Genomic DNA, 25,810 nt, shown 5'->3' on the forward strand with positions numbered 1-25,810 from the left:
GGTCATTGTTTTTTCTAGGCATTTCTCCACTCCTACACAAAATATATCTAGCTAGCAGAATTCTCTAGTAGAAAGGAAAATATTGAGAGAATATTATTAATACTTTAGGAGGCTTCATCTATTGGAATACTCAGATATTCCTAAAGATTCTGGCAAAGATGTAAAGTATGAACCAGCCAGCAACAGGTCTAGTTATACTTACCTCCCTTCTGCATCATATCTGAAATCCAGTTTTTCACAGAAAAGGTATTACCTGTAAAATACCTTGTGATTTGTACAGGTGTCTATGTATAATCAGAGCTGAGGAGTAACTCAAAGTGAGCAATGTACTAATCGGGTTTTCCCTTCTTTCCTTGTCCTAAAATATTGGCAAGTAGGTTGCATTAGTTTCAGATTTGTACATTTTTTAATTATTTGTAATTTTCTCCATGGTTTTTCCCTCTGTGGGTGAAGTTCACCCTCATGTGGAAGGCCTTAGCACAAGCCTCCAAAGCTGCACTTCAGACCCAGTCATGTCAGACTGCAGGAGAGAATTTTCTGGCATTAAAGCAAAACTTTTACTTCATATGTTCTCCAGTAAAATATAATCTTTTACTTTATTCACTCCGCTCTACACACAGTGATAGTTTAGTGATATTTACATTATCAGTACTGCTGGAAAACACCATCTGTGTAGATGATAATATGGAAAGATACAATCTTTTAAAGGTGGGAAGAATAGTAATGATGATAGTGTAATGTTTTATGTCAAGTGTGTATTCATGAGCAGTGATATGGACATATAGTGGCGATGGAAATAGTGATAATCAGAATAATTAAAAAGGCACAAAGCAGGGAAGATTCTCTGATGAAAATATGTCAGTAGTTAGCCTAACCATTATATATCTGTGGGTTTTCTGTGAAGAACACCGTGCACAAATTCTGGATGCTTTAAGATAATGCACTTCTAGGAAAAGCACAAATACAGCTCCCCAGTATAGAAGAAACAAGTAAAGACACTAGCAGAAATCATTTAGAAATCGCATTTAGAATTTCAAGAGCAAACATTTCTTCTAAGACTATAAATACTCTTCAGAATCATTTTGTCTTGTACATTAGTCTTAGTAATTTGGGACTCCATGCTGAGAGGCACTGAGGCACCCCTTTGCTGCCCAGATAATCTATCTAGAGGTTTGCTGCCTGCTGGGTGCCCACATTTGGGTATCAGGAAGAGACTACCAGGTATGATAAGCTGGAGGACTACTATTCACTCCTGCTCTTTAAGGCTGGGTCACAGGAGGCAACTAGGAAATTACAAAATATTAAAAATGACTTTGTATTCCCTGGGAAGATGTTGAAGGGATCAGGAGCACAGGTAGTATTCTTCTCTGTCCTCCCAGTTGGAGTTTTGAGAACTGGGCAGGAGGAGTAAAGCAGACGAATTGGATGAATGTCTGTATGGATAGTGTCACACTAAGGGTTTCAAGTACTGTGATCTTGGATACAGCTACAAGAGACTGGACATGTGGACATCAGACAGGATGCAACTGACCATGAGAGGCAAGAATATACTGGGCAGAAAGCTGGCTTAGTGATCACCAGGGCTTTAAACTAGATTTGATGGAGAAATAGGATGTACTTTTGAGTGACAGAGAAGAGCCAGGGAACACTGTCACTTCAGGAAGCAGCAAGAGAAAACCTTATATTTGTCCCACAGGAATTAGGGAGGGCTCCTCCAAGAAGGCAATGCATCCAATAGCCCAACAAAGAATTGATTGGATGCTCAGAGCCAGAAAGTTATGGTCAATGGCTCTATGCCCAGGTGGAGGCTGGTCAGAGTGTTGTCCCCCAGGGGTAAGCCTTGGGAGCCATGCTCTTCGACATCTGTGTCAGTGACCTAGACAATGTGATTGAGTGCACCCTCAACAAGTTTGCTGATGACACCAAGATGAGTGGTGCAGTTGATACTGCAAATTGAAGGGATGCCAAAAGGGACCAGGACAGGCTTGAAAAATGGTCCCACAAGAACCTGATGAGATTCAGCAAGGCCAATTGCAAGTTGTTCCACTTGGGTCAGGACAATCCCATACATATATACAAACCGGGAGAAGAACTCGTTGAGATCAGCCCTGCAGAGAAGATCTTGGGGGTCTTGATGGACAAAAAACTGGACACAAGCCAGCAGCTTGTGCTTGTATCCCGGAAGGCTGCATCAGAAGGGTGGCCAGGAGGGAGGTGATTGCCCCACTGTACTCTACCCTTGTGAGGCCCCATCCGGAGTATGGCTTCCAGGCCTAGGGTCCCAAGCACAGGAAAGATGCAGAGCTGTTAAAGTGGGTCCAGGGAAGGACCACAAAGATGATCAGATAGCTGGAGCATCTCTCTTAGAAAAAAGACTGAGGAAATTGGGCTTGTTTAGTTTACAGAAGAGAAGGCTCCAGGGAGACCTCATTGTGGCCTTCCAGTACTTGGGAGTAATTTATAAACGCAAGGGAGACTGACATTATATATGGTCTGATAGTAATAGGACAAGGGAGAATGGGTTTCAAACAAAAAGAGGGAAGATTTTGATTAGATATTAGGAGAAAATGTTTTACTCAGAAGGTGGTGAGGCCCTGGCACAGCTGCCCAGATAAGCTGTGGGTGCCCCATCTCTGGAGGCATTCAAGGCCAGGTTGAATGGGGCCCTAGGCACCCTGAGCTGCTGGGTGGCAGCCCTGCCACAGAACTGGGATTGGAACTGGGTTATCTTTAAGGTCCATTCCAACACAAAACATTCTGTGATTCTATGATTAGACAGGCAGCCAGCATGATCTCTTTTATTCTCCCTAATTTTTACAGCGCTATACAGATTTTTTTTCTTTGCTGAGAGAACACAAATGATTGTCTCTTAAGGCATAATATTTTATTGCTTTATAAATCCGTATATTTATTCCTATTTGTTTTGAAGATAAATCAATTTGCTTACAACAGTTTACTGAAATTTGATATTTCAAACCTAAATTCTATCACTGTATATGTCACTGTTAACTGTAGGGAGGAGAGGCATGGCACCTTTTTTTGTACCTGCTTTCAAAATGGTTTTATATTGGATGATCAGTGTGGGAAGCTTTCCCACAAAGAGGCTTCCAGCTGTCACTACTGTTTTAAGCTCTGCATTTGTGATTGCAAGTATCATAAAGCCATAGTGAAAAGCAATGAAGAGGAGAGAGAAGAGAATAAAAGAAGATATTAAGCTCTAATCCAGTTCTGCATTTAATTTCTATGTGAGGTATTGAACAAACCATTTAACATCTCTGCATCTTATTTCTCCCTATTGAAACAAGGATCATAATCATGTCCTTCTCACTGGAGTTTTGCAGAATCTCTTTCACTGGTTTTGGGAGATATTAGGAAGCACATTAATTTCCGTATTGGTCAAAGAAAGCAGCAGTGCTTTCTTTTTTACCTGCCATTATATGATGACTAGTCCAAATTCTCTGATTTCTTCCAGCAGCGCCTTGACATTTGTTGCAACTGGTGTGTTTTTCTCTTTGTAGCACATTAACCAAAGAGGACAGAGTGGTCAGAGAGTCTTTGTTTGGGCTTCTTCTTCTATGGCCAACACAAGGCTCTTTGTTTTAATGAATAACCCGAGAGGTTTTGGCAGAGTGTTTGAGTTAGCTCTCCAATTGCCTAATGTGGCAGCTGGTAACCTCAGTTCAGGCTTCTGGGAATCTGAGATAAGACCATTGTTACTTCCATATCCTAGTTGGGTCAGTCAGTCCTTATCCTTTCCTTTTTCTCTTTTCCCTCTACTTCCCTATTGGTTTGTTTACTTTTCTAAAGGTGCTGTATTTCTAGCTAGCACTCAGAGCACAGAAAAAAACAGCACTAAGCTTATCTCCATTAATTGCTCTAAAGTTGATTAGTTGCATAGGAAACTGAATCTCAGATATGGAGTCATTTGCAAGAATTGCAGAGCTGATAAAAGTCTGTGCAGCTGTGCTATAAGATAGCAAGACACTTAAGCTTAAAGCAAGTCATTGAGACTGTTCAGATGGGTAACAGCTTTACTGCATGTCTGTTAAGGGCATGTGTGTCCTGACTGATGTTGGAGGGCTTGGTGATATTCTAGACCCCACCAGTTTCTGTTTTGAGCATGCTAAATTCAGTCCAATTTCATCAGAAATTATTTTCCCCTTTTCCTGTGTCACTTTCTCTTCCTCCCACAGTATGAATGTTGTGAACTGTAAGCATAAACACAAACATAGAGAGCTGTTACATAGCACATTCAATCTAGACATTTGGTGGCACCAAGCTCACAAATTCCATGCCCTTACCTCTGCTCTATAGTTTTACAATGCTCGTGTCTTTAATTGCAGTTAAACTTCTAAATCACTATGGTTTTCTCTGAAGTGCTGAAGCTGGGATGGAGGGAAAACATCACAGTTCTCTTTGAAGCTCAGTGCTTGGAGATGAACTAATTGCTGAACTTCAGAGGACTTGGCAGTCCCTCTGCAGGTCAGATTGCTAACCCTTGCAAAGTAATTGGGCCACCTGAATATTTGTCTGCCATGGGACAACAAAAGCCTTCTTTTTACCCTGGCATTTGAAAATATTCATTTCAGTACGATTTTAAGAATCCCTGTCTCTAATGATTACATTGACTTAAGAAAAGATGGATTTGTATGTAGAATTATCCGACCTCCTCCAACAAGTGAGAATGCTTGACATGTCTGACATCCTTCTATAATAGAGCTTCCTTCTCCAAGGAAAATACACCTAGAACTTCAGGGTCTTCTAAGGAGAAAAGGGTTCACGGTTAAAAGCTTTGGGAGAAGGGAGTGGAGGATGCCAATCATGTTGTGATCTCAGATCATGGTAGAAGGCCACAGGAGATGATGCTAGAAGAAAGACTTAGCAACTTACAGATCATAAACATTACTGGCTTGCTGGCCTGTGCAAGCCACCCAAGGTTGTATTCAAAATGAGGTGACTGGAAGATGTCAGCTAATCTTAAATCTAGTCTGAAATATTTGTCAAACTCAAAAGTACATACAGTAAAAATGTTCATGACATTCTAAGCAGTAGGATAAAAATGTTTGAGCACATACCAGGCTGAAGTGAAAGTTGTTTCATTGGCAATGTGGTCAATTCTTCACAAAAATGTAGCATTTTTCCAACACATGGCTACACTGCTGGTTGGCAAAGGTAAGCAAGCAAGCTGATATGTTAGAGTAGAGCATGCTACTTGCATTACTTTGAATCCTTAAATGGGACCAAAGGGGCTAGAAGATTGTCTTCTGCATCGTACATCAGTCAGATCTGGGCATAAACCTGAATACACTGAGAGAAGATCTTAGCCATCCTCCCTATCCAATGGTAGCTGCTCAAAAAGCAGGAGTCTCAATTGCCTGGTCATAGGTCATTTGTCCTTTTCTCAGTAGCTGATCTAAGTGGACTTCGCCACAATCGTATCCAATAAATTTCCATCAGTGCAAGAGAACAAAAGAAAAATCTGTTGATTTTGGTTACTGTGATCAGCTGGTGCTTTGTTGTCTTAGGGATCCTGGAAATGTCTTGGCCAGCTGCTTTTGAACCCAGCTCTAAGCCCTTCCAAAGTGTTCTGCAGCCTACCTGAGCAAATATAAAGGGTTTAGTACCCCTAAAAAGCAGTGATAGTGAGCAAAGAAAACTGAGGCCGTTAGGGGTGTAGATCTGGAGTCTCCCTTTAAGGGTCCATATGAAAGAAGCGAAGGACCTGGAGTATCTTCCTCATTCTCAGCTCCAGAAGGCTATGCAACCTCTGTCTGTCTGTGAGCCCAAGTGCACAATCACACCATATTTTGGACAAGTTTCTATTTGTATCCAAACTGTTTCCCCATCTGCTCCTGCCACTTATTGCAGGCCATTCTCTGGAGTGAGGTATTCTGGCATGCCATAACATCTGTGAGTGTTGTAATGAGGTTGGTTAGAATGTAACTCACTGAAGCGGCAAGAACTAATCACTGTATATTGATACAAGATTTTCAGAGACTTAGATGGAGAGTGCTGCAATAATCTTCTGGGTGTGAGCATCAAGTGGGGGTGGAGGGAATGTACACGTGTGGTAGTAAAATTACTCATTAGCTGCAGTAGGTCTCATTATCTTAGGGAAGTACATAAATGATTCACTGCTTAACAGGGTATTTAGAAATGCCTGCTTATACACAGGAGTCAGCCAGAACCAATATCCTGTGCAGGCCAGGAGCACCTGTCTCGAAGTGAAGAAATTTTAACTACTTTTGTTTTCTCTCCCAGATATTGGAACTCCCTGAGCAACCTAGTGGCTTCACTCCTGAATTCAGTCCGTTCCATTGCCTCCCTCCTGCTGCTCCTCTTCCTCTTTATCATCATCTTCTCCCTGCTGGGGATGCAGCTTTTTGGGGGCAAGTTTAACTTTGATGAAATGCAGACCAGGAGGAGTACATTTGACAACTTCCCCCAGTCTCTCCTCACTGTGTTTCAGGTAAGAGCATGAGTAGGTACAGATGGGACCTAGATATTGTGCTTTAAATGGGGAGAGAGAGACAGTAGGTCCTGCACCCTTCTTCTACAGCCTAGTAGTCTCTGAGGCTATTCTAATAGCTCCAGGAGCAAGGCACCATGCTGCCAGCACAGGGGTATTCCCTTCCAAAGTGGGGAAATATCACAAAGCCATCAGGGCTTATCAGAGTAGTACATGAGAATGGCCATTACCATGTTGCATGGCCTTGCCTGGAAGCCAGAGCCTGTCCCTGTGGCTGTCCTCTCCCCTTCCACAGTACTAGGGAACAAGTATGTGCTCACTGCACCAGTGGAGAAATTAAATAGCTTTCAAACTGACTGCAATTTTGAGACTAATCAGCCAAGAGCATCGGGATTGTGATTTCACACACAAGGTGAAGGGATGTATCTGGGAGGGCTGTGCTGAGTGCTGTCCTCAGTGCTTTACTTGTGCAGCTTGTCTGAAACAACAGATGTGGAGGGAAGTGCCAAGTGAGGTGGGGAGACTTAAACAAAGATGTCTTGTGGAGCCATTCGGGTTCAGCAGTAAGTCTTCAAGGGGACATCTCCAGTTTTTTTAACAGTTCTAGTGCCCTTTTTGCATAATCTCATTTTGTTTTTAATTTGCTAAATGGATACAGCCAGAGTTTCCAGCCATCTTGGGGGAAGGGATGATCTCTAGGATAGTGAATATCTTTCTGTTAATGGGGTTTTCAAATTCTCTGTGTGGTCTAACACTGTATCCCTTATTGGTGGGAATGTGTCATTTAGATCCTGACTGGGGAGGACTGGAATTCGGTGATGTATGATGGGATCATGGCTTATGGCGGCCCCTCTTTTCCAGGAATGTTGGTCTGTATTTACTTCATCATCCTCTTCATCTGTGGGAACTGTATCCTTTGATGCTACTCTTTTCTCCAAACGGGGTTGAATTTAAAGTCACCCCTTATTACTTTTGCTGTGTCAAAAAGTAATTTTGTACCTTGTATCTTCACCTTTTCCCTAGCTCAAGATTTTGGCTTTGCACTGTCAAAAGTTAAACAAGTTTGTTTAATCTTAGCTAGTGCTAAGCCTTCAGGCATATAAACATTTGTAAGAGCCAACTAGGTACTGGTTCTGCATGCCAACTTTTATTTAGTACCTTTACATGTTTAGGTTTTTTATTTTTTATTCCCCCTAATTTTCTCATAGGTCTTTCTTTCCCGCCTTCCTTATAAACAAATCTCTTTGTCTACCTGCTGTGTGTTTTTACTTTAATTGCCATTTCATTAACATGTTCCATTTGATTTCATCCAAACTTTATGTGGAATAAAAATATATGTAATATACAATATGCTAGATGCAAACTTTGTAATAGGAGTACCATATGTTTGACACAATTGATTTATGTGAGATCATATATTAACTCGCATATAAATGAACAGGAACCCTGTTCCATTTCACTTACTGCAATGTGTTTGATCTTCAAACAGAAAATCACGTAGTCTGTTATCTACTATCCTGAGATGGCATTAACTTGAGTTCTCTCTGGCTTCAAGGTGAAGTGAGGGCAAAGTACATAACCCAGCAGCACAAAGCACACTGCAGGATTAGGCTGTGAGTGTCCTTTCATAGGAATTTGCATTGGACACAGAGCCATGGTTCAGTACCATGTCTGTTTGCTCCAAATTTGTTCATGTTTAATTTCTGTTTCCTTAATAAATAGCCCTCATGTGTCAGAGGTGACATTTCTTTTTATACTAGTTCTTCTATGGAGCTACCTTGTAGTTTCAGCCCAGCTATTTCAACCTTTCCTCATAATTCAGGTCTCTCAAACCCTGTTATGTGACATTTCTGTTGACCTGCATGCCCTTTCTTCAAAGTGAGATAGTGCCATTACACTTATCTCAAGGTCGAGGGATGCTGTCTTCCTGACGGCTTTAAAAAGCTACAATTTGGATCTCCTTGTGAACTGCAGAGGAAAATGTGAGCCAACTGCATGTGCTGGCTGACTTTGTGTTGTTAGACCTTGGAGCTTTGGGAGAGGAGTGGCTGTATTTCCAGACTAAGCCTTAAACTGGAGTTTACTGAGAACTGATGGCATGAGACCTACTGTAAAGAAATCTCAGTAAGAATCTGGTGTTCAGATTTATAACACAAGGTCTTAACACTGACTGGCAAGACAAGAAAGCAATTGTCATTACTTACCTTTCAGCAACATGTGCATGACTGGTTTACATTGCAGCTTCCATGTGTGGGCTCTCTGCTAGGAGATGGCAGAGTTGCCAACCCAATCCTTTAACACTCAGACTAAATGAGTTTCTTTTGTTCCCCTCAGAAATGCTAATGATAGTGATATCCTTACGGTCCTTAAAACCTACATACGTCTATGGAAAAGGCTAATGAGGTTGTCCAACTCAAGCATGTAGGCCAAAATTGGAAAGCTCAGGTGCCTAATGGTATGAGGATCTTGAATATGAAAGTTCTTTAACAAAAATGACCTGAACCTTCAAAGGCATCCAGGGCTCCTGGATCCTTTAGCAGAAACCTTTAGTGGAATTTGTTGCATAGAGCAAGACTCTATATGGAAACCAAAAACTGAAATCTAAGTGTTAAAGTCTAGACTTCCATCTTTTCTATCAGTCATTCCATTGTGAAATTTTGGAAACCCTACACAGTGTGTTAGACATTTAGGTGGAAGTTGTAGATTCGTTGTGCTCAATATGTGCACCCTGAACATTTGTGTGAATTGGAAGTTTTGGAAAATCCAAGAGATCTGATGACAGGTTGCTAAAAATTTAAATTAAGACACCTTCAGTATAATGTTGTTCTGCAGTTTTCAAAGCCCGTTTTCTTTAAGTAGCACACAGACATCCTCCTGAATGTCTTTCTGGCCATTGCTGTGGACAACCTTGCTGATGCGGAGAGTTTAACATCTGCACAGAAAGAGGAGGAAGAGGAAAAAGAAAGGAAAAAACTAGCTAGGTAAATCCATATGCATCCACCTCAAAATCATCCACTTGTATATATATCCATATATAGAACCTAACACATTATGCTTATTTGTATGTGCAAGTATGTAATATGTTTAAATTATCTGTGTGTATATAGATTACATAAATATGATTAATTTATATTGTATATTGTATATATAATTATGTATATATGTATTTTAATTCAAACTAAAGGACAAGAAGGTGTTGGGAGTTAGGAATCTCACAATTGCAATAATGTGAACAGAAGAAAGAAAGGCTGAGTGACTGGTGAGATTTCAGGGCATCAGTAGTTAATGAGTACAAAATGGTATTGGTGTAACAGTACCGTTTGAATATCCCTATTACCTCCTGATTGCTCTGGACCACAGAGCAAGAGAAAATTTCAGATTCCCAAGACACAAGATTCAGTGACTTCCTTCTTTTTATATGTCATACACTGGAGAAAAATTCTGGCTAGTTCTATTAGTATATCTGCAGACTCTCAGGAGACTTGAGCTGGACTTAGAGCTTCTCTGTCATTCCCTGTTGGCAACCATGGAGAAGTCTTTCCTAACCAGTTACCTCAGTTTGTTTCTGGGCTACTTGGAGAGAATCCTTTGTGCAGATCTTTTTGCCTGTGTCCTACACACCATTCAGGAGAATCTCTTGGGCTCTGGAAGTGCAGTGAGCGGCAAAACTTTGTAGGCAACTTAGTGGAAGTCCACAAGACAGGGTTTGAAAACACTTCATGCCATTGTTATTGAGTGAACAAAGAGAAGATATCTAGTCACATGCCTAGAACGTGCACAAAAACGCAGTCACCTACTTCTCCATGTGCACTCTCATACACATATATAAACACAAGCCATTGAGAATGCTATGAAGTAAAAGGATTCTATATGGAATTAGAGTAGAAGAGGAAGAGGTGGAGCCGCTGAAATATAAGCTGGACTCAGAATGGAGGTGACAGTCAGCTGATCATTCTCTTAGTGTGTGCTGTACTACATGAAACAGCTTTTCACCTTTGTAACTGTTTTCTTTTTATCTTGTCAAATTGTTAGGACTGCTAGTCCTGAAAAGAAACAGGAGATAGAGAAAACAGCTGTGGAGGAGGAGACAAAGGAGGAGAAAATTGAGCTGAAATCAATCACTGCTGATGGAGAATCGCCACCTGCTACAAAGGTCTGCTGCTAGCACAACAGTCTATGCAGAGATGATGTGGACAGCTTGAGTTTTGAGGGGAATGAAAACCCTCTGCTTTGTTTGAGTCTTTTTTTCTTCTGTTTCTGTTAGATAAACATGGATGACTATCAGCCGAATGAAAATGAAGAAAAGAGCCCATATCCCACAACAGAAGGACCAGGTATCTCTCTGTTTTCTCTCGTTCCTGATCTAAAAAAAAAAAGTTCCAGTTGCTAGTGCACATATAGCCAAATTACGATAGCAAGCAAGCTGGTCTTGAAATGTCTTCATGGTGGGAGAAGGTGATGCAATTAGATTTGTAGAATCACAGAAGGGCTTGGGTTGAAAGGAACATTAAAGGCTGTCCAGTTCTAAACCCCCTTCCACAGGGCAGAACACGTTCCACTAGATCATGTTTCCCAAAGCTACATCCAACCTGGCCTTGAACACTTCCAGAGATCGTACCTCCACAACTTCTCTGGACAGCCTGTCCCAGTGCCTCATTACCTCCAGGGTGAAGAATTTATTTGTTAAAGCTAATTTAATCCTACTCCCTTTCAGTTTAAAACCATTGCCTCTTGTCTTTCCCCTCATCCTCCTCATCCTTACATTTAGGCTCCCTTTAAAAAATGGAAGGCTTTTTACAAGGTCTCCCCAGCACCTTCTTTTCTCCAGCTGAACAAGCCCAGCTCCCTCAGCCTTTGTTCATCAGAGAGGTGCACCAGTCCTGCGAGCAGCCCCTTGGCTTCCTCTGTACCTGCATCAACATCTCTATGTCTTTCTTGTTCTGGGAGCACCAGGCTTGGATTCAGTATGCCAGATGGGGTCTCAGAAGAGCGCAAGCAGAGGGAATCCCGTTCCTCACTTTGCTAGCGACATTTTATTTGCCCATGTTTCCTTTGCAGTTCCTGTAGTGGTTAGTGGTACTTGATATAATTCTCTGTAAAGAACATATTACATGATTAGATATATATTTTCAGTTCATTTTTTCAGTATTCTATGTCAGGGAAGATCAACAACAGATACTTATGAAGGTAAAAGTGCTGAATGCCTTTTAGAATATTTTTTAATCAAAAAAGTCAGTGCAACTTTATTAATATGATTCTAAAGGTGTAAACTCAACCTAGAATTGATCATTTGGACCTGATGAACTTCATCCTCAAATTCTTTATATAGAATTGGATGAAGCAATCTCGGAACACAGAGCAGTTTTACTTTGAGAATTCCTGAAGGCTAGGTCTTTAAAATGGTGGGTAGGGGTGGAGCAGAGGTCAGTTCAACTTCCATTCATGGAAAAGTCTTGAAACAAATAACTAAACAAATACAGCACTGCAAGATAAGGAGACTAACAGGAACATGGATTTACAGAGAACAAATCATGTTAAGCCACTTTCATTTTCTTCTAAGAGGGGCTGACAAGACGGGAGAAGAAGTAGATATATGCTTTGACTTTGCTGATGTTCTGAATGTCTCTAAACATTCTCATAAGCCAGCTAGAAAGAAAAAAAATGGTCTAGATGATTGGGAGATAAATTGGTCGGACTCTGTACGTGGAGAGTAGCAATCACCCAAATGAAGTTGTACAACCCAAAGGCCTGTCCTGAGTTCAGTTCAGTTCAATGTTAATGACCTGAGTGATGGAAAAGGAAATATGCTTATTACATTTGCACATGACATGAAGCTAGGAGGGACAGTAAGCATACTGAAGGGCAGCATTAGAATTCAAAGAGCTCTTGAGGAACTGGATAAATGGTCTAAATAAAATTGAAAGTGCCACGCTCTACATCGGCAGGAATAAACAACTCACAAATAAAGGATCTTAGGTGACAGTAGTTAGGTAACAGTCCTTGAGAAAAGAATTTGAATCTTGTAATCACAAGCCCAGCAGAAGCCCATAACATTTTGCCACCTGTCAAAAGGCAAACAAGTAGTTACAAACAGTGAAAACATGACCCTTTAGTCCATTTACAGGTTTCTTCTAACAGGCCAGTGAAAGCTAACCAAAGTAAAACAACTCTTTTAGTCTTTTAGCAATTGAGGTCTCCGTTGAGATACAATCTCATTTTGGGTGCAGTTAAGAGAAGTGGAGCTGAATTGGGAAGAACCTAGAAGGGCAAAGTGAAAGCAATGCAAGGAGAAATTGAACTGAGACTGAAAGAGCTGTGGTTTTTTGAGCTAGGGAAGACAGAGGAAATGGTTTCAAATGCATAAAAGGTTGTTACAGGTAGAAGGTAAATAATCTCAATCTGTTATGGTTAAGGGAATTAACCCTATTAAGGTTCACAAAAGGGGAAGATTTTCTAGTAGCGAAGTTCTAAACGATTGTGAAGAAGGTTGTGGAAACCTAGCATCACCAAATATGGCTAAGAACAGGTTAGAGAAATATCTGCCAGAAAAGACTTAGATATAATAATTAGTTGATTCTAGCTTGGCAGACATTTGGCCATGTGTGATCTCTTCTTGTTCTTCCCTTCTTCACTTCTGATTATATAACAGATTATAATAGGTAATAAATTACATTCTTTTCTATTCTATCATTCCTAAAAAAATGTGTGTTAATAGGTTAATGTGATAGGGTAAAAAAAAAGGCAGAATAGTTCACTTTAAGTAGATGAATGAGAGGTTCAGACAATCAGAAAGTAAAACTGTTCATTGCATTTGATTTTCAGAACAAAAAAAAATCTGTGAGCTTGCCGTACTCATATTTATCCATATTCGTAGCCTGTTAATCAGGTGTTTCCAACACCATAAAATGCAGTTCACTTTTGATATTTTTTAGAGCAGATCACTCTGGATTTAACCTTCCAAGCACCTCTGTAGACACAGGGCATTCACTGCACACCCATTCACAGTTACTAATCTGTTTTAAGGAATCTTCAGTTACAAGAACAAATTTAAACAGCCTGAAACAATTCTGTTTCTGTTTCTCAACTAGCCAGAATTTGTAGACTGTTATATTTTTTAAAGTAAAGATGCACATACCTGCATAAGAAATTTAAGCCTACTAATAATAGAATTATATTTCAATTACCTTCCATAGAAAATTTAGAAATAGGCTCACAAATGGAATGTTTGACAAAAAACAAATCTACAATTTGTTATGGATTTTCTATCTGTAGGATTAGAGGTCAGGAAATAAAGCAAAAACACTTTTAAACTCCTGCTTCGGGATGCCAATCCTTGGAGTGGCATGCAGATGTATGCTAGGTTGTCTTCTGTCTTTCAGTACAAAGCTCAGAAGCACCAGTACCCTCTTGGAGCAGAAGCAGCATTTCACATCTGTCTCATGTAAGCAGGTCTGGGGAACAAAACTCCAAGGAACTCAACAGCATTAGCAAGCAAGAATTTCCCAGTCCCCAAGTGTGTACCACTGTCCCTTCATCAGTTCCTTTCTGATCATCAGATCAGCCCAAAATCCTTCTGGTGATTGCCGTGCTACAGAAGGCACTGTGCAGCTAAATGCAGCCCTCCTGGGAAAACATCCTTCACCAACTCAGTTTTTCCTTTATTATTTGAATCTATCCCACTCCATTTCCTATTAGTTTCTGTTGCCTCAACTAAAATTTTCTCAATAACTTCTTCTGAATGTTTTTGCTGCACAGTATTGCTCTTAGTCCCCAGAATACACTGTGTATTTGCAACTCATCAGTTCACCTAGCCACTTAGTTGGAGGGAGAGACTATTCTTTCCAGAGATTTGTGTACACTAGAGGGATTATTATGCTGACATGTTTATTATAGGAAGACAGGGAGCAAGTCCTGCGGTCTGGTACAGAAACAGACAAAGAATTCAGAACACCAGATGAGGGTCAGATGAAGGCTTGAGGTGATTTATGGAAGCTTGAAGCAAAGCAGTGTCCTTACACGACAGCTCTGGTCTTTGTATAGAGTAAAGAAAAAAAGCCTTTCCATTGAATCTGTCACTGATTCTGCACTGTAGCCTGTGTGTGTCCTTCACAACCAAAGGATGCAACTGTTCTCATGAAGTATAACTCAAGATGACAGTCCAAGTTTTGAGTTTTCTTGAATTTCAGAAGAGTTCTAAACTAGATCTCAACTTGGTAACTCTGAGTCTTGCTTCTTCATGATTTCATGGCAGGCTTGAATGCAAAAGTCACTTTTTAAACAGTGGTATACCTTAGGTATAGAAAATGGTCAAAGAACAAGTGTGGGATTGCAGCTGCCATGTCTCCCAGCCAGCTTGTAAATACCGTGTTGACCTTTGCTTGTATGAATGCTGACACCTGTGCAATATACTGGTTTCTTTATACTGGTAATTAGCTTACACAGCAACCTGAGCTGATGCTGTAATAATATTATACTTTTTGTATATAACTCCTGTTTTTTCCTTTCTTATGTGCCCTAGACCCTACTTTAAGTGAAAAACATTTCAAACATTATTCTTTCTCCATAACTGAGGAACTCAATGTGTTTTTCAGTCTGCAGCTATGTGGTTGCCAAAGTCATTAATATATTTCTTGCTTTATGGCAGACACAAGAGAAAGAGGAGAGAAACAGTCTTCCTCATAATCTTCATTTAGGGGGGCTGGTCCTTCTGCTAAGAGTCTATTTTCCAGAGGCATTCTCCTATACCTATTAGGAAAAAAAAAATTAAACACTTTAAGTAAATCTTGCTTCAAGAAAAAGAAAACAAAAAAAAGATCTAATATTGATGGCACAGAACTGAGGCTCAGAATAATAGTCTTTCAAGCGAGAGCTCTCAAACATCCTACATGATTATGGGCATTGGTATTCCAGACTGTTAAAGAAGAAAGAATTTGCTTACCCCACTCCTTGTCAATCCACTTTGACATCTGTAGATAAAAGGTGCAAGTGTAAAGTATTGTAATATTATATAAATATGAATATTAGCACAATTTTTTTCGAGTACTATTCACAAAAGTACTTCAAAAGGAATAAAACCTGTAGAATGGGTATTGTTAAGTGTGTTACGACATAAAATTGAGCTGTTAAAAAATAGACCAGATTAAAAAGTGCAGACTGTGTACCAGATCAAACATATCCAAAAATCTATCAAGTGAACTTGAGCCAAACTCTTGCTACTAGAAATGTAAAGAAAGAATCCTATTTGCATGCAATAAAAGCATGCATTGAAAAGGCCACTTTTCTCCCATCTCTGACATCTAAATTAGGATCTGTACTGATTCACCTATTCTTCTTAATATGTCCATTACCAGATGAAGTGCCATACCTGGCCCTGAAGGAACAGGCTTTTCCTAGAATTTATCTCACTTTATGGAGTTAGGATAAACCCTTTATCTACAGTTTCCTCTTTTGCATTGACTGGAAGATAAATCAGTTGTCAGGATCCCTTCTTGAAATATTTCTTCCTGTCTTGCTAATTAGGTGAGAGGATTGTGAACTTTAAAATAGCAAAATCCCGTTGTGTCATTTACAAAAAAGCTTCTGACTTCAGCACGTAGAAAAAATCCTCAAAGGTGGAAGGCTGTCTTTCACATTCTACTGAGTTCCCATCTCTACAGTTTCTTCCTTGAGTGTCTGTACAGGGCCTGGAGTTCTGCTCCATAGGCATCAGGTTCAAGAGGCTCAGATTTGTCACCTGCCCTTTTATTCTTCTCACCACTGAATATTGAAAGAAGGTAGTTTTAAGGATTTCTGATAGGTATATGTTAAATTACCTGTGCTCCATGTTTGCTTTATGGCATACATGCATTCATCCAAACACAAGCCTGGGTGTGGCGATGGCTCCATGGAGAGCTTGCAAAGAGGATTACAAAAAATGCTGATAAACTGGAGGAATAGTCTGAAGACAAGAAGGTGCAGTTCAGTAAGGATGAGGTCAAAGTGCCACTCATGGGAATCAGCAGCAGCATAAATGCAAAAGGGACTGAAGGGCAGAACAAATATTATATTGTGAAGAGTCAATGGTTCACGGAAACCAAAAACTGGTGGCAAATTAACACAAGAATGTGATGAAAATAAGTGCCTACAAAAAGTATTTAAACAGCAAAATGGCATTATAAGATATAAAAAATAATTAACTCTCCTTTGCACCGGTAGGACCTCAACAGCAGGTTAGTTCTGCTGAAAATCCAAAGGAAAGTAGTGAGAATGATCTAGAGAACACAGCATCTCAGGAAAGATTGTTGTCTTTATCTAAGAAAAAGAAAGCCTGGCAGAAACAAGTATGTTAAATCCTTCTGCAAGAGGAAGGGAATTCTCTCTTTTCTGCACCCATGGACAATAAGAAAATAAGCATTGGATTTAGACCACAGCAAGGAAGCCTATAGATAGTCACTAGGGGGAAGTATTTTGCAGAAAGGACAGTGAAGCATTTGAAGAGACTGTTGTGAGGATATTGTGGACTTACCAGCACTGATGGTTCTACAGACAGTCTTGATCAATCTCTGCTGGGATAAGTCCAAGGCAGAGGTTGGTGCCTCAGAAGAGGGAAATGGACAATAATCCACAGGTTTTCATCATCCTATTTTTATGCTTCTAGTTTAGTAACTTTTATTTCAATAGAAACAAATGTCCCACCACTCCATGAGGGGTCATTTTGCATAAAATAAAACATTTTGTGTGAAATAAAAATATTTATTGCAGCAGAGGAAGATGAGGAAGAACCTGAGATGCCTGTCGGCCCTCGGCCTCGCCCAATGTCTGAGCTGCACCTCAAGGAAAAGGCTGTGCCCATGCCTGATGCCAGCGCATTTTTCATCTTCAGTCCTAACAACAGGTATGTAAGATGCTGCTCAGCTGTAACAAGAAGAGATTTCTGGCATAAAATCTCCATGTAAGCACAAATGTAGAAAGCCTACTGACGATATGCAGTGGGAGTACAGAGCACCTGCAAGTCTAATTGAGGACACAAATGATAAAAGCTTTGGAAATAAGGGATTCAGAGGGAATCCAGTAATTGGAACTCCCCAACAAATTCAGGTTTTAAGCAGATTGTAAGCAAACCTCATGCAATCAAACATGAGGTAGGAGCTTCTTGTCCTAATAGCTGCTCAAAATTCACTCCCAGTAGGGAGTTTTTGCATTTCTGCATATTCCCACTCACCAAGAATGAGCATGCAAGGAAGGAAACAAAGAGGACAACAATTCCCATTGTTCTGAGGGGAGCCTGAGGAGAATTATTCTTCACCCTCTTCTTCCAGTCTCCTTCAGGCAGCCTGGCTTCGCATTACTCCAGTTCTCTTTCCAATGCCAGTGTATGAAACCAGTACCATGAGTAGAGGGCTGAACTATGGCATGAGAATATATCTTTCTAAGGGTGCAGGAAAGAGCTCACTGATCAGGTGGTCTGTTCAGTGCCATGTATCCCAACATTTCCCTTGGAGACTTTGCCACCAAACACAGTCTTAGAGGAAGGCAGGACTGTGAAGGCCCAAAAGAATTCAGAGTTTATCTTCCCACAGCAGGGCTTATGCCACTTCTCCTTGGTATGAGCAACAGAGAGAGACTGATGATGACTGGGACTTGTGGACTCTAATATTGGCTTTGCCACCCACCCCCACTGTTGCTTGTTGAAAAAGTAAATTAACCTCTGCAATCATCTGTAAAATTGCTATAATAGGGGCTTGGCAGCTCAACAGCCAAAAGTAGAGCTAAATAGATTAATGAAGTGCCTCTAGAATTATGCATAGGACTGTTATGAGGTTTAACTCCTCATATCCTGATATAATTGTGTGAAAGGTGCTCTATTAGCATCAAGTAAGCCTTCTACTCTGTATGGGAGACTGCTACTGCTTACAGGCCGTTTTCACACTAAGAACACCAGCACTTCATATTAGGCTGAGCTTTAGTAGATGCTGTGTATGGCATGATAACCTCCCAGAAGCCCTTTGCAAATGACTGCCTGGGCTATAGCCAATTTGCCAGATTTGTGCCCTGCTAACAGGTAGATTTCTCATGCCTCATACCTGTGACTGTCTAGCCCCATCTCAGAATGAGATTGTTCATCCCCAAACCCATTTCTACTGCTTACCCCCTATAAAAATGGGGGACATTTCTATGAATGGAAAGGATTTAATTTTGGGTTGGCAGTCTGTAGACCATATTTAAATGGAGAACCAAGCCTGACTCCTGCAGGCAGCCAGTTACCCCTGTGTGCATCACTGCATTATATGGAGAGCTGAGGCTGCTGAACACTCAGCAGGGCAAAGCACAACTGCCTGGGATGCTATTCTCTGCCAGGGTAGAGTGAAGCTGCTATGCAGAGCAATCCCTCAGGGCCAGTCTTGACAGCTAAAGAGGAGAGGGGAATGTTTCCCAGGTCTTCCTGTTCTCTGAGAGATAAAGTTGTGCCTCTCCTCTCTCTTTCAGGTTTCGTGTCCACTGCCATCGAATCGTTAACGATAACATTTTCACCAACCTGATCCTATTTTTCATCTTGCTCAGCAGCATCTCCTTGGCAGCTGAGGACCCCGTCCGACACCTCTCCTTTAGGAATCAAGTATGCTTATCACACTCCTTCCCTTGCTGTGTATTAAAAGTGTAGCACAAGCAGCTCATGAGGTGAAGTCAAGAAACACAGAAAAGACCGCATCAGAGGTGTTGGTAGTGGCTCGCTACTCTGGTTTATGCCTTTAGTACACTGTGTGTGAACATACAGGGAAAATGAATCAGAGCTGAATTTGGCCTCGAGTTAATTTTGGAAGTGTCTGTAGGAAAAGAAATGATAGACAGCTGAAGCAAAATTATTGCTCACTGGAATTAAAGGCTTTAAAAATGGGCTGGAGAAAATTGAGGTCCAGAGAATTCTGTGTTGGGAGATGTGCAAGTTCCCTTTGAAATATTTGTTCTCCCAACACATTATTTTTTTGAACTAAAAAGTGCAGGGCCTTTGCTCACACTGGTGTAAATCAGAAGTACAATTCTTGAGTTTGACACCATCACTCTGGGGGAAATTGGTGTCTTTTAAGTTAGAATCAGGCTGGTTCAGTGCAAGCTGCAAAGCCATCACTGAATTTGAGATAATCCTCAGAAAATATGCCATGCTCCTCTCCTGGCCAAGCTAGGGGAAGAAGAGGAAGGCATTCAGCACAGAGATATATTCTCAATTTCCTTCTTGGCCATTCTTATTAGCCTTTTGAAATGCCCAGTGCTTAGCTTTGCCAGTGGTAGTTTCCATTAATCTGGGATCACTACAGAAATGAGAAGTGTCAGCAACTATATGTGAGACTTCTGATCTCTGCTGTCTGCAGTGGCAATTTGGTGGCTGGAAGAGCTTGCTAGACATAAACAATTTTTTTTTCCTTTTTTTAATAATAAGACCTTATTTTAATGCTCAGTGTTCTACTTCCCAGAACTATCCTGGCCTGAGCACACATTTAAATGTACAGATGCATGCAGAGAAGGTATTAATGGAAGTTTATTTCTGAATTTATCTCAGAGTTGCTTTGCATTTCCTCCTGAAGGAGGCTACAAAATAACAGCCCAACATGTAACAGTAACAATCTGCTTCTACATGGGTGAGTGTGCCCACCATGTAGGACTGCAAGTACATCAGTTGGTATCAGTCCTGCAGAATGGTATCAGCTGGCATATTGGATTCTGACAGAAGCAGATGCAGAATCCATAGCAGAGATTTAAATAAGAAAAAAGTAGTAAATAAAAAAGCTGAAGTTTTAGTGCAAAGTGTTATGTTGTGTATTTGAACTCATTGATTTTGCATGAAATTCTGTGTTTAATTTTTGCAGGTACGGGTGTTTAAAATGTGTCATGCCAGGGGACACTGACAAGATGTTTGGGTTGCAAAAGTGGTCTGCCTTTATTGTTTGGCAGTAGTAGAGTAAGATCGTGTCTGCTCTGTGCCTGTGAGGGAAATAAAGCAAGCTGAAAGCAAACAACCTACCCTGCCCTCACTGTGGAACAACATAAGCAGGCATTCACTGTGACTCTTGCAGACCAGTGCTCTTGTTGACACAAACTGTCCCAGAGCTGGAAGGGATAGAGAGCAGCTCCTCCAGCAAGGGCTAACAAAGAGGCCTGGGTACTGCATCTCCCCTGGGGTGAGCTAGTGGCTGCATCTCTCCTGTGTCACACAGGGCTCAGGCAGCAAGTCTGTGCAAGTGTCTCTCCAGTCTGGTCAAACACTCTTCAAATCCCATGCAAGACCTAAAATGTTAAGTTACAATAGTCTCTCTGGTTTTTTTGTTTTGCTTTTAATATATTCTGGATTAAATATGTATTTAGGGAAGAATAGGTGTGCCTGCTGGTAAATAGTACCAGTTACACAGGTGAGATTTTTCATCTGTATGGAATGTCTTCACGAGGTGCAGCTCTGGATGCAGGTTCACCAATATGTCCTAGCTGCTTTGCAGTGTTCTGGTGATGTAAAGCAGCTGCAGGCCCAGCATAATCATCCACTTTAATCAAGTTTATGGCCACTTTATGTCGGTGGAGTCATGCAAACCAGCCTTAGAGTACCCATGAATCCAGCACATTGATTATAAAATTATTCCACTGATACAATAACCAGATGTCAGGACCTATATGGCAGCAACATGAGGGGACATTTCCAGCTGTAATGTGTGGAAATTAATATACAATGCAACTGATGTCCATCCATCCTTGAAATGGCCCTTTTTTTAATTCTCTAAGTTGCAAAAAATTATGAAGCCTAAGCCAGAACTGAAGAGGTCAGAACAACTTCTGCATTAGTCTTGGGGTCAAAAATCCTGTAGAGACCAGAGGGTTTTTGGGTTACAAACCAACAGTAGGTTATACGTGTCCCTATTTGACCTTCATTATCTGTAAATTAGTCTAGATTGGGATCATGCTTTAACAGTACGATCTAAAGTAACCCTCTAGTTTGCAGTAGTTGCTTCATTGCCCAGGATGTACCAAGCTGTAAGAATTTATCCACCTGAGTTAGAGCAAAATCACCTAGATAGAATTAAGACCTGTAAGAAGGGTAAGTCTACTTCAGTATGTTTGTTAATGTTTTAGCAGTAGAGGCTTCAGTTTGAAAAATAATCAGGTTTCTACTGCTTCCGTATAGTGGCCTTCATGTTTAGAACTTGATTAAGCTAAAACAACACTTATCCATGGGCACAGAATTTGTAATTTTTACTTTTTCCAGTGTATGTAACACCAAAATGGTTGGTATTGGAATTCATTGGAAGCAAAGAGATCTCAGTTCTGGTCCCACTAGTCAGTAAAGGAGTTCCCATTTACCTTTGTGAGATGTAGATCAATGGGCAATGAAAGACATCTGCATCCTTGATGCTGTTACTCTGCAAATCATTTAACCCTTCCAGACTTGCTGCTGCCTTCTGTGACAGGGCCCCTTCTTGTGGTTTGCTATGCATGCCACTGCTATGCCCACCACTGGATCTAAATTGATGGAAATGATGGGTGTTTTAGCTTGCCTGTTTTACAGAACGTCAATGGAAAGATAGAAGATATAAGTTGGGCACATTTGATGCATGGCTAAATTATTGTCACAGTGATTCAGTTCAATTGGCAAAGCATTTCTATTTCACCCTAACCCAGGGTAGAGGAAAAAGAAAAAAGAGAGCTTGTGCATCAATTTGCAGTCTGGATACCTTTTTTTCACCTTTTTGAGAAACACAAAACAGGCCTGAATTCAAGTTAGGAATCTCAAGTTTTCCACTGAGAGACCAGAAGTCTTCATGTTCTCAGTTTGGAAATCTATTTAATAAAAACCCTTACACTGTCTGCTCTTTATCACAATCAATAAATAGATCACTAAATAACCAATAAAGAAAGAAAATCCTGCAATAAAAACAACCAAAAGCTTGTTTTCCCTCCAGAGCCCTCCTGGGATTGTAACTTAGAAAATATCTCATGTAATGTGCTGCTTGTCCTATGTGTCAGGACCTTCACTACACTCTACAGGACGTCATTACAAAACCATTCCCCATATAGTCCTCCTTTTCCCCTTGTTAAGAGACTTGTGTATTTGCTTTTGAACTGTGATTTCCCATTCCAGTGGCCAGTCACTGATCTACCTTCCCCACTCCTATTCCCTTTTGTTTTTTCAGGTTCTCTTTTATTTTGATATAGTTTTTACTGTCATTTTCACCATTGAAATTGCTCTGAAGGTAAAGTGCCCATCTTCTCTACCATTACCTGTTCACAAGCTTACTAGTTTTCTGCCACTATCTGTTGCTAACACACACGCCTGTTTGTTCCTGGGTCACGCTCAGTACAACTAACCCAATTGTGCTTATTTTTCAGATCCTAGGCAATGCAGACTATGTCTTCACTAGTATCTTTACATTAGAAATTATTCTTAAGGTAACCAATCTGAGCAATAAATTCATTTTCTACTTCTATCTCCTCTCTCTCTCTCTCTCTCTCTCTCTCTTTCTTTCTTTCTTTCTTTCTTTCTTTCTTTCTTTCTACCTTTCTACCTTTCTTTCTACCTTTCTTTCTACCTTTCTTCCTTTATTCCTTTCTTTTTCTTTCTTTCTCTTTTGCCTTCTCTTGCTCTCTGTTGCACTCCTTTTTTTTTTTTCTCCTTAACTCCTTTAACTCTCAGCACAAAAGATTGCTTATCTTTTGGTTTTATGCTTTTGATAGTTGCTTAAAAATCTTATGTGAACTTGTAAAATAAGGCCTGTATCAACATAGTGCTTTTTAGGGGAAATGCAATGACAGGATGACAAGTAGGAGAGGACCAAGAAAAAGGCCATCACCCCAGAAAATGCTCTCACTGCCCTGGCCAGTTTTTCCAAAACTGAATTTATTTGCTGTACAAAGAACCCTGAGCTCATACTCCTCTGATTCGTCCTACAGCTCAAAGAGAAAGTCTCAGTTCTGCACAGGTCATGAGGTTGGGCCAGAGAGCAGCCAATGACTTCTGTGTAAGGTTACAGGGTGCAAATATAGGAGCCAGGCAGTGATGCTACCACTGAACACAGTGCATAAGCTAATTTTTTCAGGTATGGAGAAATAACCAAGAATATAAAACACTGAAGCACAAAGGACTGTGGCTGCAAATATAAACTGCTGCAGTACCTCTTAAAACTGGCTTCGTATTTCCCAGGAAATGTGCCCTCTACCAAAGGAAATGTGCAGCAGAATGTTTTAGCTCAGAAGAAAATAAAAATAGGCTGCCTTGTTCTTAACTCTAATTATCCCAAATTTGTAGGCTAATAATTTAAATAACAATAATTGAGCAAAGTTCTGGCTTTCTAAATGCTAGGTTTGCTTGGAAGCTTGTTTTTTTTTTTCTCAGCAAGCTGGTGCTAAGTACTGGCAGGCAGCAACCTCAAGTTGCTCAGATCTTGCAGCTGAAGACCCTAATAACAGTATCTAATCTGGAGGCTGGCAAGTAGGGCGGCCTGTGCATATTTTTGTAGAGAGCCGTGCTTTTGATACGACTTTAAATCACCAAAACCATAATATCCTTCAAAGAGGTATACATAATATGCTGTTGTGGCATGTGCATCCGTGTTTGCACAATAAATGTGAACGTGCACACACCTAAAGGCTTGTCAAAAAAGGAAAACATCTCAACAGCAACACTTAAAAATTATAGTTCAATGCTTGGCTTTCTACATCAGGGCACCATCCCGCCTGTTTGAAATTACAGCAGCAATTCTGCGACCACTGAAGCAAATGGTAATGCTCCTAATGATTTCAGAGAAAGCATAAAAGACCTTAATTCATTGGCATATTGCTCTGTTTTCATCAGGGAAGTGTACTGCATAGTACCTATTTATTACCTCCTCGATGTCCTCCTGTTAACGTGAGAAGATTTAGCTCAGCATCTCTGGACTTCCTCCAGGCCTAAGTGGGAGAGAGATGCAAATACTACCAACATTTAAGAAATTCTTCTGTCCTTATCCTGTAGTTTCTGCTTCACAATTTCCTTGGTTTCTCAGGGCCTGTTTCTCTGCTGCCTTGTGTTAAGCAAAATCTTTTGCACAACAGAAAAGCTGGAGTAAATAATTAGAAGCAAAAGAGTAAATGACTATGTGATTATCAAGGCCGTGAAGAAACAAGCTTTATCTGACCTCATGTTGATGGCAGTATCCGCAAGACTCACATTGCCATGATGGAGTCTGATGAATGTTAGCAAGGTGAACAACTTTGCAGTGTTTTGAAGTTAGTTATTGTTTGGCTTTACATGGCATCCTGAGCTTTGTTCAGTGCCCCAAGTGGGAGGCAGACATAATTTATGCACTCTTTGAGTGTCTCTTCAGTAAAAAAAAAATTCTCTCCACAAGTTTGAGAGAACCACAGTTTGTATATAACATAAATTCAGCAGAGCTTCCCCTCCTGATTTCAATGGTGTCTCCTTTCTTTCAAGATTGCCATACAAAATCTGACCAGTAAAGGGCACCTTTACCTCCTTTGTTATGGCAAGAACCCCCTCACCCCTTTCCCAATCAAATATGTTGTTATAAGTATAAATTCTAAGCCAAGCCAAGAGTTTATACTTCCTCCCCTCTCAGTTCTGTCTGATTGATTGATAGCTGGTTCCCTGATGTCATGAATGTTTGGTGAAGAAAATAATCTGATATACCATGTGCCTTTCCACTCTCCTCTGACTGCAATTGTCACAGGTAGGCATGTCTGGAAATCGATAGAGGCTGCACCATCGTGAGCTATTGACAGGAGCCAGAAAAACCCAGGTTGAATTTCTAGTTCATACTTCTCAGTTGGAACAGTCCAATATTTGGGGAACAGTCTCATGGTGTCTGTTTCAAGTTACTATAGACATCTAACTTAGATGAGAATCAGAGGACTAAATTTAGAAGCCCATGTTCCTAGCCCAGGTAATGAGATTAGCAGTTGTGGGAATGGGGTATCTTCAAAGGAACTAGTTTACATCATTCACCAAAGCTAAGGTAGGTGGTAAAATAAACCCTCGCCCTCTTTCACCATGTCAGACTCATCTAGTCACATTCTAAAACTGAGCTCATTCTAAAATTTAAAGTTAAGGCCTTTACTTTTGTGAGCTCAGAAGTGTTTAGATCTGACACTGTGGCTGAGACCCATTTCTATTTATAACATTAACATTTCTGTCACTTAATCCAGTTCTGGAGCTGAGACATCCTCCTTGGCACCAGCAAGTGTTCAATACCCCTTTGTGCCCAGAAAGGGTAGAGAGTCCAGGTAAAATAATTAAAATCTTTCCCTTCCTCAACTGAATGATGCTCATAATGACTTCCTCCATGAGCAAACTTCTCTATGTCAAGGAACATTACTTTGGGTTTTGTT

At 40.5% G+C, this 25,810-nt stretch overlaps 1 protein-coding gene across 19 annotated transcripts in view; it reads left to right on the top strand.

Annotated features, from left to right (window-relative positions):
- CACNA1C (calcium voltage-gated channel subunit alpha1 C) overlaps positions 1 to 25,810 on the top strand; it is a 476,152-nt gene that overhangs the window by 368,317 nt on the left and 82,025 nt on the right. For all 19 annotated transcript variants that reach the window (XM_042889407.1, XM_042889395.1, XM_042889394.1 and 16 more), the window contains 8 exons: positions 6,262 to 6,469; positions 7,258 to 7,378; positions 9,336 to 9,450; positions 10,502 to 10,622; positions 10,734 to 10,803; positions 17,210 to 17,342; positions 18,935 to 19,064; positions 22,621 to 22,680. In XM_042889407.1, the coding sequence (XP_042745341.1) occupies positions 6,262 to 6,469; positions 7,258 to 7,378; positions 9,336 to 9,450; positions 10,502 to 10,622; positions 10,734 to 10,803; positions 17,210 to 17,342; positions 18,935 to 19,064; positions 22,621 to 22,680 (958 nt within the window). The remainder of the gene's footprint in view (positions 1 to 6,261; positions 6,470 to 7,257; positions 7,379 to 9,335; positions 9,451 to 10,501; positions 10,623 to 10,733; positions 10,804 to 17,209; positions 17,343 to 18,934; positions 19,065 to 22,620; positions 22,681 to 25,810) is intronic.

Source organism: Lagopus leucura, unplaced genomic scaffold (genome assembly GCF_019238085.1).
Source record: "Lagopus leucura isolate 7727_CA_CO unplaced genomic scaffold, USGS_WTPT01 Super-Scaffold_100159, whole genome shotgun sequence".
Classification (NCBI taxonomy): domain Eukaryota; kingdom Metazoa; phylum Chordata; class Aves; order Galliformes; family Phasianidae; genus Lagopus; species Lagopus leucura.